Source organism: Bidens hawaiensis, unplaced genomic scaffold (genome assembly GCF_021521415.1).
Source record: "Bidens hawaiensis isolate Kalapana, Puna unplaced genomic scaffold, B.hawaiensis_p1.1 tig00085611_1, whole genome shotgun sequence".
Taxonomy (NCBI): Eukaryota; Viridiplantae; Streptophyta; class Magnoliopsida; order Asterales; family Asteraceae; genus Bidens; species Bidens hawaiensis.
Genome location: NW_027504155.1, coordinates 1 through 18,848, shown reverse-complemented (window position 1 = coordinate 18,848; position 18,848 = coordinate 1). Strand labels below are relative to the sequence as shown.

Sequence of the window (18,848 nt, the reverse complement as noted above, 5' to 3'; positions counted from 1 at the left end):
TGGCTCAGCTTGCTTGCACCCACAGTCTAAACCAACCATGGCCTTAAACAACAGGCCGTTCCTCATCAGGCTCACTTAAAAATTATCAAGCAATATTAACATTTAAAAAAATATAACATTAAAAACATGTAGAAATTTGTGAAAAATAGATAATACTCCGGTGTTCATAAACTCTTTTATAAACCCTAATTCCATAAATCCAAAAATATCAATTTTCCACAGAATGAAACGAACCCTGCTAAAGATTTATCTCCATATTCCAAATAATCTATCTTCTTCATTCACCACTTCAATTTCTCAAACACCAAACTCTAATTTTTTCCCCAAATTTTCCCGCCAAGCTTCATTATACACCATCTTCAAGAAATCAATCAACACTTCATCCAGTGATCAATTAGAGGGTTTGATCGATACCCATTTCAATTCACCTGAAAACAGTTCAAACCCAGAAATTAATTTACAAAATACGCCCAATTTGGAAGGAGAGTTTGCAGTCTTGCAGGGTACGTTATCGGATAAAAAGGTTGAATCTTGTGAGTGTTCGGATGCGGGTATGATATGTAATGCGGTTAAAGATAATATTGTGGAGTTTAGGAACAAATCCCATAAGTTTCTTGGTAAGTTTAGGGAGAAATTGAGTGAGTCATTAGTGGTTGATGTGTTGAAGTTGCTTCCAAATGCTGAATTAGGTGTAAAGTTTTTTATATGGGCGGGTAGACAAATCGGGTATAGTCACTCGATAGCGGTGTATGATGCTTTATTAGATGTAATGAGATGCGATAATGGTAGAATACCCGATAGTTTTTTGAGGGAGATTAAGGATGATGATGATATAATACTTGGAAAGCTGCTTAATGTTTTGATTCGAAAGTATTGTCGAAACGGGTCGTGGAATGCAGCGCTCGAGGAGCTCGGTAGGCTTAAAGATTTTGGATTGAAAGCTTCTCGAATGACTTATAATGCTTTAGTTCAAGTTTTTCTTGAAGCGGGTAGATTAGATTCAGCTGATCTTGTTTATCGGGAAATGAGTGATTTAGGTTATGAAATGGATGTACATATGTTGGGTTCTTTTGGTTATTCTTTGTGTAAAGTTGGGAAATGGAGGGATGCGCTTGATATGGTTAAGAAAGGAAAGTTTGTTATCGATACGGTGTTATATACAAGAATGATTGGCGGGTTGTGTGAGGGTTCGTATTTTGAAGAAGCTATGGAGTTTTTGAACCGAATGAGGTGTGATTCTTGTTATCCTAATGTTATTACTTATAGGACATTGCTTTGTGGGTGTTTGAATAAAGGAAAGTTGGGTAGATGCAAGCGAATTCTTAGTATGATGATTGCCGAAGGGTGTTACCCGAGCCCTAAAATATATAATTCTTTAGTTCATGCCTTTTGTAAGTCAGGAGATTTTGCTTATGCTTATAAGTTGGTTAGAGATACGGGTAAATACGGTGTGCGGCCTAGTTATGTAATTTACAACATTTTTATTGGTGGGATTTGTGGAAACAACGAGATGCCGAGCTCTGATAATTTAAATTTGGCTGAAATGGCTTATGGTCAAATGATAGAGGGTGGATTTGTGTTGAATAAAGTCAATGTTAGTAATTATGCTCAATGTCTTTGTGGGGCCGGGAAGTTTGAGAAAGCTTATAATGTTATTCAAGAAATGATGAAAAATGGTTTTGTACCTGATAATAGTACGTATAATAAAGTAATTAGCTTTTTGTGTGACGCCACTAAGTTTGAGAAGGCGTTTTGGTTATTTAAAGAAATGAAAAAGAATGGTGTCGTTCCAAACGTTCATACGTATACAATGCTGATTGATACCTTTTGTAAAGCGGGATTAATTCTGCAAGCGCGTATTTGGTTTGATGAAATGGTTACAAACGGCTGTGCTCCAAATGTGGTCACTTATACTGCACTTATACATGCTTATCTTAAAGCTAATAAAATAACCGAAGCCAATGAGTTGTTTGAGGTGATGTTATCATGTGGTTGCTCTCCAAACGTTGTCACACTCACGGCTCTAATCGATGGTCATTGTAAAATCGGTGAAATCGAGAAAGCATTGCAAATCTACACAAGAATGAAGGGTCAAGAAATCCCTGATGTAGATATGTACTTTAAAGGATCAGAAAGCAACACGTGGGACCCAAACGTTGTAACATATGGAGCTTTGGTTGACGGTTTGTGTAAAGCGCATAAAGTTGACCAAGCGGTCAAACTTTTGGATGCGATGTCTAATGAAGGTTGTGAACCTAATCATATTGTGTATGATGCTCTTATTGACGGGTTGCTAAAAGACGGGAAGCTAGAGGAAGCGGAAGACGTGTATTTGAAAATGTGTGAAAATGGATATAATCCAAATGTTTTCACTTACGGGGCTATGATTGATAAAATGTTTAAAGATAATCGTTTGGATCTTGCTTCACGGGTATTATCTAAGATGCTTGAAGATTCTTGCCCGCCTAATGTTGTAATTTACACGGAAATGATTGACGGGCTTTGTAAAGTCGGGAAGACAGACGAAGCTTATCGGCTCATGGAAATGATGGAGACAAAAGGGTGTAAACCGAATGTTGTTACTTACACGGCTATGATTAATGGATATGGAATAATAGGTAAGGTGGATAAAAGTCTTGAAATTTTTAAACAAATGAGTAGTAAAAAATGTGCACCAAATTATGTTACTTATAGTGTTTTGATTCATCATTGTTGTGCTTCGGGCCTATTGGATGAGGCCCATGGGCTTTTGGAAGAGATGAAGCTGACGTATTGGCCCAAACATATGGCGGGTTATCGGAAGGTTATTGAAGGGTTTAATCAGGAGTTTTTGGTTAGTATCGGTTTGTTAGATAATATAAGTGAGTATGATTTTGTGCCAGTTATTCCAGTTTATAAACTTTTGGTTGATAGTTATAGAAAGGCAGGAAAGTTGGAAGTGGCTTTGGAGTTACTTAAAGAAATCGACTCGTTATCTTCTTCGGTTAATAAGAATTTGTACTTTTCAATGATCGAGAGTCTTTTGGTTTCACATAGGGTCGAGAAAGCTTTTGAGTTATACGCGCATATGATAAGTAAAGGCGGTATTCCTGAATTTAGTGTTTTGGTCAACCTGGTCAAAGGTCTTATAAAAGTCAACCGATGGGAGGATGCGATTCAGTTATCTCACAGCCTTTGTTACACGGTACATGTTTCTCTAATCGCGTGTTTGTTTAACGTTTTAAAAGTTGCAACTTTGTTTCTAATTGTTACCGATCATCGATTATTGACCAAAAGATTTGTCTTTATGAACTGTTTAGGTTTCTTTTAGGTATTTGGTTGATAGTTATATATAATATTTTTCTTTATAATTGAAATTAAAAAAGTTTTGGTATGTGAACAGGATATTCAGTGGCTTTCTTACAACCACACAAACGAGAAGTAGGAAATCTGAGTTAACTCGGTGGGCAGCATTTTTGCTCGAATAGCATTAGCGGTCCATGTCAGCTTGGCAGAAAGATGAAGCAATGCCCTTGTGAGGTTATATTTGTCAACGCGCTCCACTTTCAGTTACGGTAAACATAACTGTAATCACATATATGTTTCTTTTTGTATTTTATAACGACCCACCTGAAAATTTTCATGACCAATGCTGATGTGGCATTTCTTATCGATGCGTGTAGAGGTGGCGGCTATGACAGCAAATCTACCAGTTTGAGCTCCTCATATATTTTGATAAAGCACTCAAGTCTCACAGAAATACCAGCTTAATGAAGGGGTATATATGTAATTTAAGATCATAAGAAGGACTGTGGTGAGACTGGGACTCTGCAGCTGGTGTATATTATTTACAGGAATTTAGGTACGGATGAATTGACAGTTTTACCCTGGGCAAAGTGGCTTGGAGATATGTACAGAGTGAGTTTTTAGTTTTTACACAGCGATACGAACATGGCCCGTTTTAGAGAAGTTTTCTGTTGTTGCATGTTAGTACTTTAAAGCTAATACAAGTGTATATGAAATATTATTCATAATATAAAAAAACAATTTAAAAATTACTGATTTCTTCAATTATATAGTAGAGTGGTCTTGATTGTTGGGCAGCGATTGTTCGACGTATTTCTATGCGGGAGTTGGGTTGGTAACTAGTATTGTTTTTTAACGGTAAAATTATTGAGTGGAAAGTAGAGACCATAGCCGTAATTTTTAAACCTAAGAATGAAAGTATTATGAAATGATTTTATTAAATAAACGATGGTCTATTTTTCGTTTCAAAAGCTTTATAGATTTTGAACGATGGCTCGTGAAAAAAATATCAATTAATAATATTTTTCGTTTCAAAAAGTATCGATTAGTTTCAAAGTTGGACTTACCAATATGCTCTTTCATAATATTCTCTGAGTTTCAGTGGTTTGTAGTCATGCTCAGTTTTAGTCACTCATTATAAATTTCCCTCTCCATATTATATTTTAAAATACTAATCGAGCTAGACTATGTTTTTAACAAAACTAATCGAATCAAAATACTTTTTCAACAAAAACTTATCGGACCGAACTACTTTTTTCAACAAAACTAATCGAACTGAACTACTTTTTTTAACAAAAACTTATAAAACCGAACTACTTTTTTAACAAAACTAATCAAACCGACCTACTTTTTTTTAACAAAAACTAATCTAATCGAACTACTTTTTTAACAAAAACTATTCAAACCGACCTACTTTGTTTAACAAAAACTAATCGAACCGAACTACTTTTTTTTAACCAAACTAATCGAACTAAACTATTTTTTTTAACTAAACTAATCAAAGGCAAACTACTTTCTTAACAAAATTAACAGAAACGAACTACTTTTTAAACAAAACTAATCGAAACAAACTACCTTTGTAAACAAAACTAATTGAACCAAACTACTTTTTAACAACTAATCGAACCGAACTAATTTTTTAACAAAAACTAATCGAACCTAACTACCTTTTTTTTACCAAACTAATCGAACCAAACAATTTTTTTAACTAAACTTATCAAAGCCAAACTACTTTTTTTTTAACAAAACTAATAGAAACGAACTACTTTTTTAAATAAAACTAATCGAACCAAACTACTTTTTTTTAACAACTAATCGAACCGAAGTACTTAAAACTAATCGAACAAAAAGTAGTTTTGTTCGACAAGTTTTGTTAAAAAGCTAGTTTGGTTCGATTAGTTTTGTTTAAAAAAAGTAGTTTGGTTCAATCAGTTTTGTTAAAAATATAGTTCGGTTCGATTAGTTTAGTTAAAAAAGTAGTTCGGTTCGATTAGTTTTTTTCAAGTACTTCGGTTCGATTAATCGGCTCCAAACCAGATTTTTATTCATCCCTTAAAACACTCATTTTCTCTTCATTTATACATTTTGTTTTCCAAACAACCTTTGAAAGGAATCAAATAAATAACTTTTTTTTAATACATTCATTAGCAACTCACAACCAACATAACAAAATTATATTGAAAACAAAAGTAATACCACATAGTAAAACATAAATAAACCAATACAATATTCACACAATAACTAATCATACATTACAACCTTAACTACTATGCTACCGGCTCTGCTTGCGGTCCAACCGGGTTGAACACCTTCGCAATCCTCTCGGCCGGCACCAATGGAAGATAACTAGAAACCTTGTACCCTTTCTCAGCCGTCTGCTGCACGGTCTGGTTATACTTGTCTGAACAGTAAGCCGCAGTGGGCACCACCACCTTAGCCACCTTGGGGAAGACTGGGAGCTGGTTCAAAGACTGCCAGGCCGAGGCAGCATACCACTCAGCCACTGGCTCGTATTTCGTAAACAGCCCTATAGCAGCCGGTTCAAGCTTAGTATACGCGGTTTTGACCTCTTGAGACAGGTTGTTGGTTTTAGCTGAAACTTGTTTCACAAAAGGCTGGACTTGGGTATCGAACTTGTTAACGGACTCGTCTAATTTGCGATTGTAGAAACATGAAATAAATCTGACCTGATCCATGACGGTGTTCCCCGGTCTTCGAGATGAACGAACCACGACTCGATCTTCTTCTCCGGTAGCTTAAGATCTGCAATGGTTTTTGGGGGTGTGGAGGTGACTGCTAAGAAATCTCAAGGATCTCTTGTTTTACAGACACAAAAATGGTTATGGTGGTGGCTCTTATTGAGAACCTCCAACCCTTAATAAGGAGGTGGAGACCTCCTTATATAGGGAGCCTCATGGCCACCATCATGGTACCCTAATGGGCCTAGCCCAGTTAGGGTTACCTCCACAAAACCCCCTCAGCCCAATAATATTGTATTAGTCCATATAATAAAATAAGCTAGACATAATAAATTAAGGTCGTAAGCCGGGTTTAGTACCATACCCCTACAAGCCCCCCAAGTCCAGTGTTGCTCCTAGGCGTGCCATGTTGTGATCCTTATGATAAGGCGGTTTTTCCTCTTTCTTCGGCCTTGTCTTTATTGTCTTTGAGTTTTGAGAGGTTTCCTCCATGATGGTGACATGTTGTGATCCTTATGATAATAATGGCGCACTGGCATGAATAAGATATAGCACGCATCATAACAGTAGTGGCGCGGGGCCTGATAAAAGATAGAGTGCGCATCTCGATAATAATGTAATGCAGCTTGCGCGCGAGACAGCTTACGAGCTATAAAAATAATGAAGCTTGCGCGCGAGGCGACTTACGAGCTATAAAATAACGAAGCATGCGCGAGTTGGGGCTTATGAGCTATAATATGATGATAATGACTGGCCCAAGGGGCTCTTCTACGCAGGATGACTATCCCGGCTTGTCTTCAAAATAATAATGGAGGCACAAACGGCCAGATAATAATAATAATGTCATATGTGCTTGTGCGACTCGTAGCCGAACCTGCAAAAACATATCAACTAAAAGTGGATGTATTACAAGGTTCCCATCCTCGGGCAAATTATGAGGTGTGCCCAACCTACGTTGGCGCGTGGCCGTTTGGGATATTATTAGGCTCCCGACCTTTATGTTTGGCGCGTGGCCATGTGGGATATTATTAGGCTCCCGACCTTTATGTTTGGCGCGTGGCCATGTGGGATATTATTTGGCTCCCGACCTTTATGTTTGGCGCGTGGCCATGTGAGATATTATTGGGCTCCCGACCTTTATGTTTGGCGCGTGGCCGTTTGGGATATTATTGGGCTCCCGACCTTTATGTTTGGCGCGTGGCCGTTTGGGATATTATTAGGCTCCCCACCTTTATGTTTGGCGCGTGGCCGTTTGGGATATTATTAGGCTAACATACGTTATGCGAGAGCTTTCGGTGCATGTATGGTGAAGGGTTGAGCGCGCATGCATGGCGGGGGTTGAGCGCGCATGCATGGCGGGGTTGAGCGCGCATGCATGGCGGGGAGTTGAGCGCGCATGCATGGCGGGGGGTTGAGCGCGCATGCATGGCGGAGTTGAGCGCGCATGCATGGAGGGGAGTTGAGCACGCATGCATGGCGGGGAGTTGAGCGCGCATGCATGGCGAGGTTGAGCGCGCATGCATGGCGGGGAGTTGAGCGCGCATGCATGGCGAGGTTGAGCGCGCATGCATGGCGGGGGGTTGAGCGCGCATGCATGGCGGAGTTGAGCGCGCATGCATGGCGCGGAGTTGAGCGCGCATGCATGGCGAGGTGTTTAGCTTGCCATGATGGAACTTAGCTGGGACATTGTAACACCCCGACCAAAGGCGGATTATACATCGGGGCGCCACATATTGTTTCATTACTCGTGACACTATTGGGTGTCAATATTTAATAAATATATTCATTCGCGCACGCGCAAAGTAAACAAGATAACATAAATCATCATAAATCAATATATTATAAATCATAATATTCGAACAGCAAAAACTTGTCTTGATACATTTTAATCTAGGTCCAAAATAAAGAAAACTTCCTACGTGTCCACAAGCTCCAAAACAGCTACTGCAAACCTGAACATGTGTTAAAATAAAACGTCAAACACTTGCGTGTTGGTGAGAAATCAAGTTTAATACAATACATAGATAACAATAAATCTGCGCGCAACATGTGTATGTCTGGTTTTCAACAAGGGTGTAATCCGATCGGGACCAACTCTAAGATTCATAGACTGCCAGTGCTCACAATTGAGCTCACAAACAAGAAAGACTGTGCAAGTGTAAACAAAAGAGAAAATCATAAACGATAGTTCTCCCGTGTTCATCTAATGGTACCATGAGAACTGCGGAATAGACCGACAAGACGGTTAATGATCCACACATACAAATAAACAGCCAAGTCTACGTCCTCAACACATGGGATACTGCGCGACTAAAGTTCATAAACAGTTTAAGACTCTAAATTTGTATGAACACATGAACATCCCAAAACATTAAAAGCAAAAAGGGATTAGGTACGAGATTACTCACTTGATAAACGATGCGGTGTAAGATAAAGCAAGAACCAACTTTAAACAAGCACAAGTTAACCTATAAATAAGATTATTGTTTTAATGATTTGTTTTAAGTCTTGATTATAAGTTAGCATAATTAATAAGAAAATTATTATATATAATATATATTACCGGAAAAGCAGGGCAGAACAGGGAGGAAGACGGAGGCAGAGAGGAAGACGGCAGAGAGAGCAAGGAGGAGGTTAAATTAAGTGTTTGTGTGTGATGTGTTAAGAAGAATAACATTATTATTTATAGAGAAACCCTAGGGAACACAATCCCTAGAAAAGGGGAAAAGATCTCCAAAAAGTAAAAGATTCCAAAAGCAAAAGATATCAAAAGATATGGCAGCTGCAGGGGGCAGGATAAAGCTGACAGGGAACAGTAAACAGGCATGGGAGGGTCAGATAAAGGTACTGGTCAAGCATGGAAAAAGCAGATCTCCAAAGATAATGTCAGTCACTTTTTCTGCCAACCAATGGGGTTGGTGCGCATGCTGCGCCAAAAGTGGCTTTTCAGACATAAGACAGGTTAGGTCAACAGCACAGAAGATAAGACAACACAAAAGTAAACGGCTGGATTAAACAGAAGAAAAGACTCAAGACATAGCGCGAGAAAGCTGGAGCGCGAAGGCAGACACAGAAGGTCAAGAGAGCGCGAGCGCGGAGGCAGACAGAACCAACCTTTGCGCGCCGCGAAAAGAACTACATTTCTAAGCGCGTCGCGGGAAGAACTTCAATTCTAAGCGCGTCGCGAGAAGAACTATATTCCTTAGCGCGTCGCGGGAAGAACGGTATCCATAGCGCGCCGCGGGAAGAACTAAAATCCTTAGCGCGCTGCGGGGACAGTTCGTCTCGCGTATCGCAGTAACAGGTGGTCTTCACGCAGGCTTCCTTGCAAGGAGTCTGGCGCGTGGGGCTGCGCAGACGACCTTAGGCGGGAAGGAACAAAGGACAGCAAAGAGTAAGGAGAGAGGGAAACAAGGCTTAAGGGCGGGACGGCGACAAGAGGGAAAAGAAGGCGGAAAGAGAGAAGAAGAGGGACGGGACGGCGGAAAGAAAGAGAGAGAAAGAGGCGGGAAGGAAAATATATTATTATTAAAAGTAAAATATAAGTATAAATAAATATTAAATCATAAAAGAAAGAGATCGGGTCAGAGAAACGGGTACCTGGGTCGGGTCGGATCGGGGCAGATGTCACAGACATGATGGAACTTATTATATGTTGGACCGACCGCGGTCTTTAGCTTGCCCTCCATGGTCTCAACTCGAGGTTTAAGTGGACCGGAGTTGTTCTTGGCGTAAGCGTAGGCTTTGGAAGCGTAAAGAAGTGCATGAAGAGCTGCCATTTGTACAAATTGAAGGTGCTTTAATCTCTGTTCTTCCTCCCTCTCAACCTGTTTAACAGAAGTTATCAAAAAACCAAAGTTAAAGAAATGAAAAAATATAGGTACAAATTAGGTTTGAGCCGGTTTTTAAAACACTGATCATAAGAAAAGAAAATAAGTACGAACCTCAATCTCCGATTGATAATTGGTGGTAACAGGAACATTGTTTTCGGCCATGATCGAGAGACTTTAACTATCAAGTCAAGAACTGCTTGCTGATTTAATTTGAAGAATTGAGCTGGTTGAATCTCAAGGTAAGTATTTTGTTGATGGATCAATGGATGGATCTGTATTTATAGAGAGTTGTTTCTGTTGAAAGCGTGTGAAGTATTAATCTAAATTGCTGAAATAACCCCTTGCCATTTTTAATTGTCCCTTCAAACCCTTTACATTTTTCAAGTTTGAGGATTAACTAATGACTGACTTTATCTACACTTGTGGTTCGTATTATATAATGTTCATTCAGCGTTGACCTGTAGGTATCTATCTAACCATGCTTGTTACTCTATACTAATTTTAACAGTATGTTTAAATTAATTATGGTTGCGCGTCTAATATTCTTAGGTCCAGGGCCGTCTTTGGGGCATGGCAGAGTAGTCGACGGCCACAGGCCCGACACCCCGCTAAGCCCAAAAAATACAAAGAGAATATAAGGTGTGTATTGTAAATATTGGAGTTCCCGGCAATCTACACTCACACGCAAATATGGAACGTGTTCAAACCGTCCCCACTATTCTTTTGTAAATCTGGGAATTATTTTATCAAGGAATATACATGAATAAATACTTTGAAAATTTAAAAGTTACTGAAGTGAAGTTGTGAGAACTCACACCTTCATTTTTTTTAAAGGCCAAGCTTCATTAAAAAATAAAAGGAGGACACCCGCAAAGAGCAAGAAACAAAGGAAGGAAAAACAAGAAGATTAGCAATTGGAAGGTCTTATCGATACCTGTGACATTCGTCAATTTCGGGTTACTTTTGTTATGTAAACCCGACCCGTTTGTAACCCGAACATTTCAAATATATAAAATATTGGATCTTGTCATTTAAAATATATAAAATATTGTTTTTTTATATTATGCATTGTTTGACCATTTAAACATACCCATTTTTATGCAAACCATAAAAGAATCTTTATACCCAACCCTTCACTCATTCCCTATATATACACACCCATCTTCTTCATTTTGCTCTTGCTACATCTCCAAAAACTCTCTCAAAACTCCATAGATTCAAGGTTGTTATTTCTTATGTATTCTTGAAGTTTTGACTTCTCAAGTCAAACTAACTATAGTCTTTCATTCTAACTTGTTCATCTAACATTACTAACTGTTGAATATGGTGGTACAACATATATATAATACACACCCCTTGTTTCCTTTATTTGTTACTTCACCGACTCTGGTTGGTTAAGTTTCGAATGTCATAAGGCAAGGCTTCATGGAGGACTTCGTGTTCTTGATATATATTTACACACACATAACTTATTATACATATCACTTATGACAAACTTCTAACCCTTTAGTTTGTTCATCTTATTTACAAGTTCCATGGTGTGGGTTTGTATAAGACTAACCTCGGTTTAACCGAAACTAGTCCAAACCGGAAACCGAACTTTTGTTTACTAGTTTTGTTAAAATAGTTGTTTAAACATGTTTGTTGCTAGATTTGAGTTTCAAAAATCATTTTTACAAGTTCTTTGATATTAAGTATATGGAATCCATCTATGAACTCGTTGGGAGATGGAAACCGAACTAAACCGAAACTTTTGCTTAAAAGACTTGTAGTTAACTTTTTTTTGTTGTAAAATTTAAGTTTTCTTCATTTATAAACCAATATACAAGTTCTATGATATTTGGGCATGTAGAAACCATCTATGAACTATTTGTGAGATGGAGACCGAACCAAACCGAACTATACCGACTTTTACTCGCTTAAGACACACAAGTGTGTTTTTAGCTATCAAGACTTGTATATTTCTTTAAAAAATAGTTTACAAACTGATTTTAATTATTTTCTTAAGTACTTGGAATAGTTGGATCCAACTTGATCTCATAACATAGTTTGGACCGACAAAACCGAACACTCGCTTAACGTGCGTTGTTAGTTCTAAACAATAGATCTACATACTTGGTTAAGTGTTAGTATGTTTTAATGAGTTATCTCATAACAATTAATATTTTGGAAAGTTGACTTTGGGTTTGACCATTTGTGAAGACCCGAACCAACAACCCGAACACTCGTTAAAAACCCGTTTTAGTATCTCTAGCCTAATGGAACTTGCATTTTAGCATTTTCCCCACCTTATTACTTAACATTGGTTAAGTAAATATTAAGGTTAGATACTTTAACCCGGTTTTGAACAAACTTACATTTTTTTAAAAGGGTTATTATTATAAATTCTTAAATAGTTACATTTTAAACCTTGAACTTTAATTGATTAGTTTTTGCAACAATTATTTTATTTAAAGATCTTCAAGACAACCTTTCTAAATCCAAAACTTTCTTTTATTTAGGCTTCATACGTTAAACTCGTCGTTCCGGCAAATCTCCAAATAATCAATCTTTCAAGTTTATTATTTGAACGTGAGTAACTTCATACCCCGTTTTCTATATTTTATTTTGGGGGTGACATTTCAACTTATCTAAACTAAATGTTTTATACTTGGGTCTTAAACCACAAACGTTGTTGTATACCTTACTTGAATAATTGCTCGATTTGGTGTTCAATGCTTATTTGACTATGTGTTTATCGCTTTTGGATGGTGGAACTATAAATCCTAGACCATTTGGCAACCTCTCATGGCAAGGTGTCGTTAACGTAATGCAATTAACGATAACTATAAAATCCTAAACTATTTGGCAACCCCTTATAGTTGGGTGTCGCTAACTTGTTAGCGATAACTATTTATCCAAGTTTATAGCTATTATTTATGGTTTTGTATACTAGTTTTGTGGCTTTTCATACTATATATCTATTGTTCAAACTTATGAATTGCTCACCAACCTTTGTGTTGATAAACTTTATTTTATGAAATGTTACAGGTTTGCATCTAGGTTGATTATGGAGTTCGGTGAAGAAAACGTCACAAATACCGTTAGGATATTAGCAAAAATGAACAATATTTGATTTGCTATATTTTGTTATATTTTGTTGTATTTGAGTTATGAATATTTGGTTATGTGACATTTTCTATGTTGTGAAATGAAATGAGTTTGTTAAATATTGTCGCTTTAAATAGTGTCATGCGCTTATGAGCAATCGTTGCACCCCGGCATGTTCCGCCCCCTTTGGTCGGGATGTGACAATACCCATTTCAATTCACCAGAAAACAAATCAAACCCAGAAATTGATTTAAAAAATAAGCGCAATTTGGAAGAAGAGTTTGCAATATTGCGGGTATGATATGTAATGCGGTTGAAGATAATATATATGTCATTTAAGATCATTAGAATGACTTTGGTGGGACTGGGACTCTGCATCCGGTGTATATTAATTACAGGGATTTCGGTATGGATGAATTGACTGTTTTACCCAGGGCAAAGTGGCTGGCTGGGAGATGTGTGCAGAGTGAGTTTTTAGTTTTTACACAGCGATACGCGGTGACCCGTTTTAGAGAAGTTTTATGTTGTTGCATATAGTACTTTAAAGTTAATACAAGTGTATATGAAATATTATTTTTTAAACTATATAACCTGATTCTCATATACATCATGTATACATATATTATAATTCAAAATATTGAAAAACAATTTAAAAATTACTGATTTCTTGAATTATATAATAGAGTGGTCTTGAGCTGAAGTAAGAGTTGATGAATGACTTTTACTCTTGTTATACACGTGATTGATCGTCGGGCAACGATTGTTCGATGTATTCCTAAGCGGGAGTTGGCTTGTTATTTAATATTGTTTTAAGGGTAAAATTATCATTTAAAAAAGCTACCAATGTTCAAAGTTGACGGACATTTATTCCATGGATGAAAAGTGATGGTTGGGCGGAAAGTAGAGACCGCAGTCGTAATTTCTTGAACTAAGGACGAAAGCATTATGAAATTTATGATTTTTATTAAATAGAAAATACCGATACTATTTCTCGTGAGAGAAAATATCAATTACTAATGAATAGAGAAAACCTATAATGAAATGATCAAATTCATGATATAAACTTATTATAGAGCTTTTTCATATATTTTAATATAAAATTTAAATGTAATAATTTTTTGCTAATAATAATAAACATAAGTAAATTACAACTACACACAAAAAAAAAAACAAAAGAATATTAGTTTAAAAAATGTTGGTCCATGCCTCCATCCCTCTACAACTTTCTTTTCACTAGATTTTCTCTTCCAGAAGTTTTATTTATAAATATAGAAAAACTCCATACCTAATTGAAGAGGTAGGTCCCAGCAGAACCCAGTTGGACCCGCAAGACTCACCTTGAAGAGGGACGTCTGCGCAGAAACCAACTGGATCCGCAGGACCCACCATGCTCAGAGACGTGACGTCCTTACGCGCAGTACGCAAGCTGTTCCCGCAGGAAATGCCTCCCAATGGTGAAGGACTCTGCCTGTTCCCGCAGCTGCGGATACAAGCCATCAGGGAAGGCCACCCGCGCAGCAAGGCTACACGCACAAGGCACTTAGCTCTCATCACTCAGTGTCACCTGAAGGAATGAGCAAAGCCGGGAACAATCCCGCACAAAGGCGGGAGGGGGAATACTCCCGCCCAACTAAGCCAGTCCGTACGATACGGGAAGATCTTCTGTACTGTACCTGACGAGGTATGGGCAAAAGATCTGACTAAAGATACGATAGCTTATTGACAACAGTATGGCGAGCATCATGCTCTTGTACTGTATGTCACTATTAGCCGCTGCCTACTCACCAACTCCTGCCATACCACGTGCATAGCCGGCAGTTGGTGGAAAAGGAATAGTACACAGCAGGCCTGGTCACTGTCAGCCGCTGCCTACCCACCAACTACCAGCAGGGCACGTGCGTAGGCCACAGTTGGTAGAACATGAATACTATTCAGCCGGCCACACCTCCTTGGAAACCTACATTCGGCTATAAATACCCCAAATGGTATGATCATCTCATCTTATCATATTATCATCATATTATACCTGATATCTGCTCTAGCAATCTCTTAATATACATTTATATTTAACGAGCAATCTAGTCTGATTCTCACGCCGGAGGGTGGTCACAAGGAGGAACCCCCCCTTCTCAGTGACAAGCTCACGGTGTCTGTTTTGCAGGTTATCAGAAGAACCATCTTTGCCGGGTCCAACCCCTCGTGGGAAACATCTATCTAACCCCCAGGTTACCCGTAATCTGCCCGGGGTCCGGTTAGTGTTTCTTCACTAATAAATAGTCAAAAGGGGCATGATACGACTTTTAAGGGCCAACATCTAACATAAGATTAAACATGTTTTAATAAGTAGGTTTACAGAAAATCGCCCATAATATAAAGGGTGAATTTAATGCAAGAAACTACAACACACATAGGGTTTGAATAGGGATGAGATCGGCACCATTAATGAAAATACCGATATTTAATTTTAACATTACCAAGTACTGAATGTATTGGTTTGATACCGGTACTGATATCAAGATCTCAATAAGGTACCCGCCTTGATGCTGCTTTCGTTTAATTTTCCTAATATGTATTGACCGTATCAACATCATTTTTCTTTCTTCTTCTTTTTTTTTGGGGGGGGGGGGGGTCATGAAACCGTAAATCGTATTAAATTCATTCGTAATCAATAAACCATGGCACCAAAACCAAATTGCCAAAACGTACAACATGTCCCAATAACCGTGTCAATTTCTACAAAAAAACAACAAAGAAATAAAGAAATGTAAAGATTCAAATACATGATACCCAACAAAAACTAATATTCTTGTTACACGGAATAGAAAAAAGTAAACAGTAACACAAAAATTGTTTTCACTTTTCACCAACAAACAATATATGGAGCACTGTTTGTTGTCCCAACCATTCTTTTAGTCCCAAGCCTGTTAAAGAAAGGGATAATTTATAACAAAGTTTTAGTGTTGTTGATTCCTAGGTGTAGTGCTTCTTCCCCTCTGCTGCCTATTGGTATTCGTGAAGTTCAATTGTATCGTATGTTAGTTAGAGAGGTTTCGCGATCCTATAACATACAACTTAAGATATCAAAAAAGTCACCTCATTTAAGGAGAAACGAAGATAACAATTCAAATCATGCGATAAAAATAAAGGATGCATTTGAGAATGCGATATAAAGGCGCACCTGTATATCAAAGTTTTAGTGTATTCTTGATACTTAAGAATTTATTGAATCAAATTGTTTACTACAAACAAATAAAGAAAATTTAACATATGCATACATTTTAAGCATATATCTAACACAACGAAAAATTTCACTTAATAGTAAGTTTATTACGTATTTCATAAAGTCATTTAAAGCCTTTTTTGTCTCTCCAATATAACTCAACTTTTATTAGATGTTCCATTCATATGTACTATTTTTTTTATATATATAAATGTTCATTTTGTTTTCCAAAAATCAAAGTGAAGAAACACTAAATGACCCCGGCAGATTAAGGATAATCTTAGGGTTAAGTAGATGTTTCCCACGAGGGTTAGGTCCAGCAAAGATGGTTATTCTTCTCAACCTGCAAAACAGACACCGTGAGCTCGTCACTGAGAAGGGGGGGGGGGGAGGGTTCCTCCTTGTGACCACCCTCCGGCGTAAGAATCAGACTAGATTGCTCTGAATATAAGTGTATATCGAGAGAAATAGCTAGAGAGAAGATAAGATGATGATACCGTTCCAAGGTGTTGGAGTATTTATAGCCGAAGGTAGGTTTCCAAGCAGGTACGGCCAGCTGTATAATATTCCTTTTCCACCAACTACGGGCTATGTTCGTGCCACGATGGGAGTTGGTGGGTAGGCAGCGGCTGATAGTGACATTTTGTACTGGAGCGTGCTGCTCCTCGTACTATTGTCGGTGAGCTGTCACCCTGTGATTGGTTCATGGGTTGCTTTTGCCAGATCTTGTCTATTTGTCCATACCTTGGTAGGTATAGTACAAAAGATCTTCTAGAAGCGTACGGACTGGCTCTTTTGGGCGGGAATATTCCCGCCCTGCTCATTCCTTCTTCAGGTGACATTACTGAAGTATAAGAGTTAGTGCCTTATGCGTGTAGCCTTACTGTTAGTGCGGGTAGCCCTCCTTCTTGGCTTGTATCTGCAGCTGCGGGAACAGGCAGGGTACTTTACCAAGGGAGGCTTTCCTGCGGGAACAGCTGGCTTACTGCGTGTAAGGTCTTCATCTCTCTGAGCATGGTGGGTCCTGCGGATCCAGTTGGTCTTTACGCAGACGTCCCTCTTCAAGGTGAGTCTTGCGGGTCCAACATGGCTTTGCTGGGACCTACCTCTTCAAGTCCCCCCAGTCCATTGTTCTTCTCATGAATTGTTAATGAGGGGAACTTTTGGACTTTAAGCAAGGGGTTTTGAAAAGGGTTTTTCGTTTTTTAAGGTTTTCCGTGGGGATTCTTCCCGCAGTTTTCCTAATGTCACTTGCAGAAATTCCCGACTTTTCTGCCTGATCTTTGGGTATGATGCGGGTAGGTGTGTAACCTCCTCGCAAGTCGGGAGCGTTGAGTTTCACTTGTGTAGATTCTCCACGAGGTTTTGGTAGTTTGACATAGTGATCAGTTATGTTAAACAACCAATTCCACCTTGAAGCTTCAAACAATCTAGTTCTCAACGTTCCCGCCATGCGGGGGTGCTATTTCTCTTTCCGCAAGCATGGCCCATAAGATCCTTCTTGGTTTCAATTCCCTGCAGGTGCTAAGTATGTGAAGGGTTTCGCCTTGACACTGTACCCGCACTTGTCTTACGGTTTCTTGTTTTCCAAGGTAAGGGGGTATATTCCCTCTTATTTTTGAATCTTTTTGGAATTCGGAGAGTTGGTGAAAGGATAAGGACAATCCAAACGGTTGAAGGGACGTTGGCGTCTTCTGACGGTTTCAGGACGTGCAGGAAGTTATGACGACGTGACAGCATGTGGTCAATCAGGACGCTTTTTCAGGCGCTGTGGGCGCGAGTTTCATGTCACGCGCCATTCCGATACCTGTTGCCAGCTTGCTTTATCCACACGTGTCGCCGTTTCATTGCACCTGCGCTCTCTCTCTCCTCCGCATTAAATTCATCACATTCATTGCGATGAGTATATAAGGGGGGAGAGGGTGTATCTCATCCCATACCTTCGCTTCACTCTTCTTTTCCTTTTAAGCGATTTCCGGCGAATACTCATCTTTTCTGGCGAGCATTCTCCTGAAACCGCTTTCTTTAACATTTAAAAAATGTCTTCTTCTACTCATGATCCTGAGGTTAAGAGTACTGCTGGCGAGTGCCAGTGTACTCTTTCTGTCGATGTATACCATTACATCGTCAAGAAGTTCATGCTGGAGCCGTATGAGCCAGAGTTTCCGGAGCCCAACCAGACGGTGTACGATGCCCCTAAGGGCAAGATAGGGGTTTACGCTTCGTTCTTCCTATATGGGAATCTAAGATTCCCATTAACGAAGTTCGTGTACCGTGTTCTGGAGAAACATGGTGTTTATTTGACGGAGGTGCACCCAATGGCGACTGCTAAAGTTCGCTATTTCGAATGGGTGTGCCGTATTTTGGACATCGAGCCCCGCGTCGACCGTCTGATGACCTTCTACACCTGGAGGTGCATCCAGGGCTGGTATACCCTTGTTACTCGGATCAAGGGGTTGAAGATCTGCGCTACTGAGCGTAGTCTTCGTTCTTGGAAGCGGGAGTTTTTCTACCTCTCCGCTCGCGTCGTCCCCATCGCGATGACGTTCAAGAATGGGAGGGCACTCCCTAACCTTCACGCCTCCAATTATCAGGAGGCGGAATGGTTCGCCAAGATCTCCCAGATCCAGACTCCGGTTTATCGCTTCGCGGAATCTGGGATGGTGATGCTTGGGATGAGCCGCGTGTGGAAGGATGCCGGGTCTGGGATGCCGCAAATAC

General features: G+C 39.1%; 2 protein-coding genes across 3 annotated transcripts; one reads left to right on the top strand and one right to left on the bottom strand.

The window, feature by feature from the left end:
* The first annotated feature begins 223 nt into the window (after positions 1–223).
* LOC143607706 (uncharacterized) lies at positions 224–3,966 on the top strand. 2 transcript variants are annotated; one of them, XR_013149023.1, is made up of 3 exons: positions 224–3,184; positions 3,383–3,554; positions 3,663–3,966. XR_013149023.1 is itself a non-coding variant. In XM_077083061.1 (2 exons), exons 1-2 carry the CDS (start codon positions 224–226, stop codon positions 3,422–3,424), a joined length of 3,003 nt encoding a protein of 1,000 aa, XP_076939176.1. In that variant the 3' UTR covers positions 3,425–3,966. The 2 variants fall into 2 exon arrangements, 1 of the variants encoding a protein (XP_076939176.1); XM_077083061.1 differs by having other exon boundaries at positions 3,383–3,966.
* A 1,463-nt stretch (positions 3,967–5,429) lies between these two features.
* On the bottom strand, positions 5,430–9,979 carry LOC143607707 (REF/SRPP-like protein At3g05500). Its single transcript, XM_077083062.1, has 4 exons — positions 9,929–9,979; positions 9,620–9,805; positions 8,279–8,286; positions 5,430–5,967 (listed from the first exon to the last, which is right to left on the bottom strand). Exons 1-4 carry the CDS (start codon positions 9,977–9,979, stop codon positions 5,553–5,555), a joined length of 660 nt encoding a protein of 219 aa, XP_076939177.1. The 3' UTR covers positions 5,430–5,552.
* Positions 9,980–18,848: the final 8,869 nt, after the last annotated feature.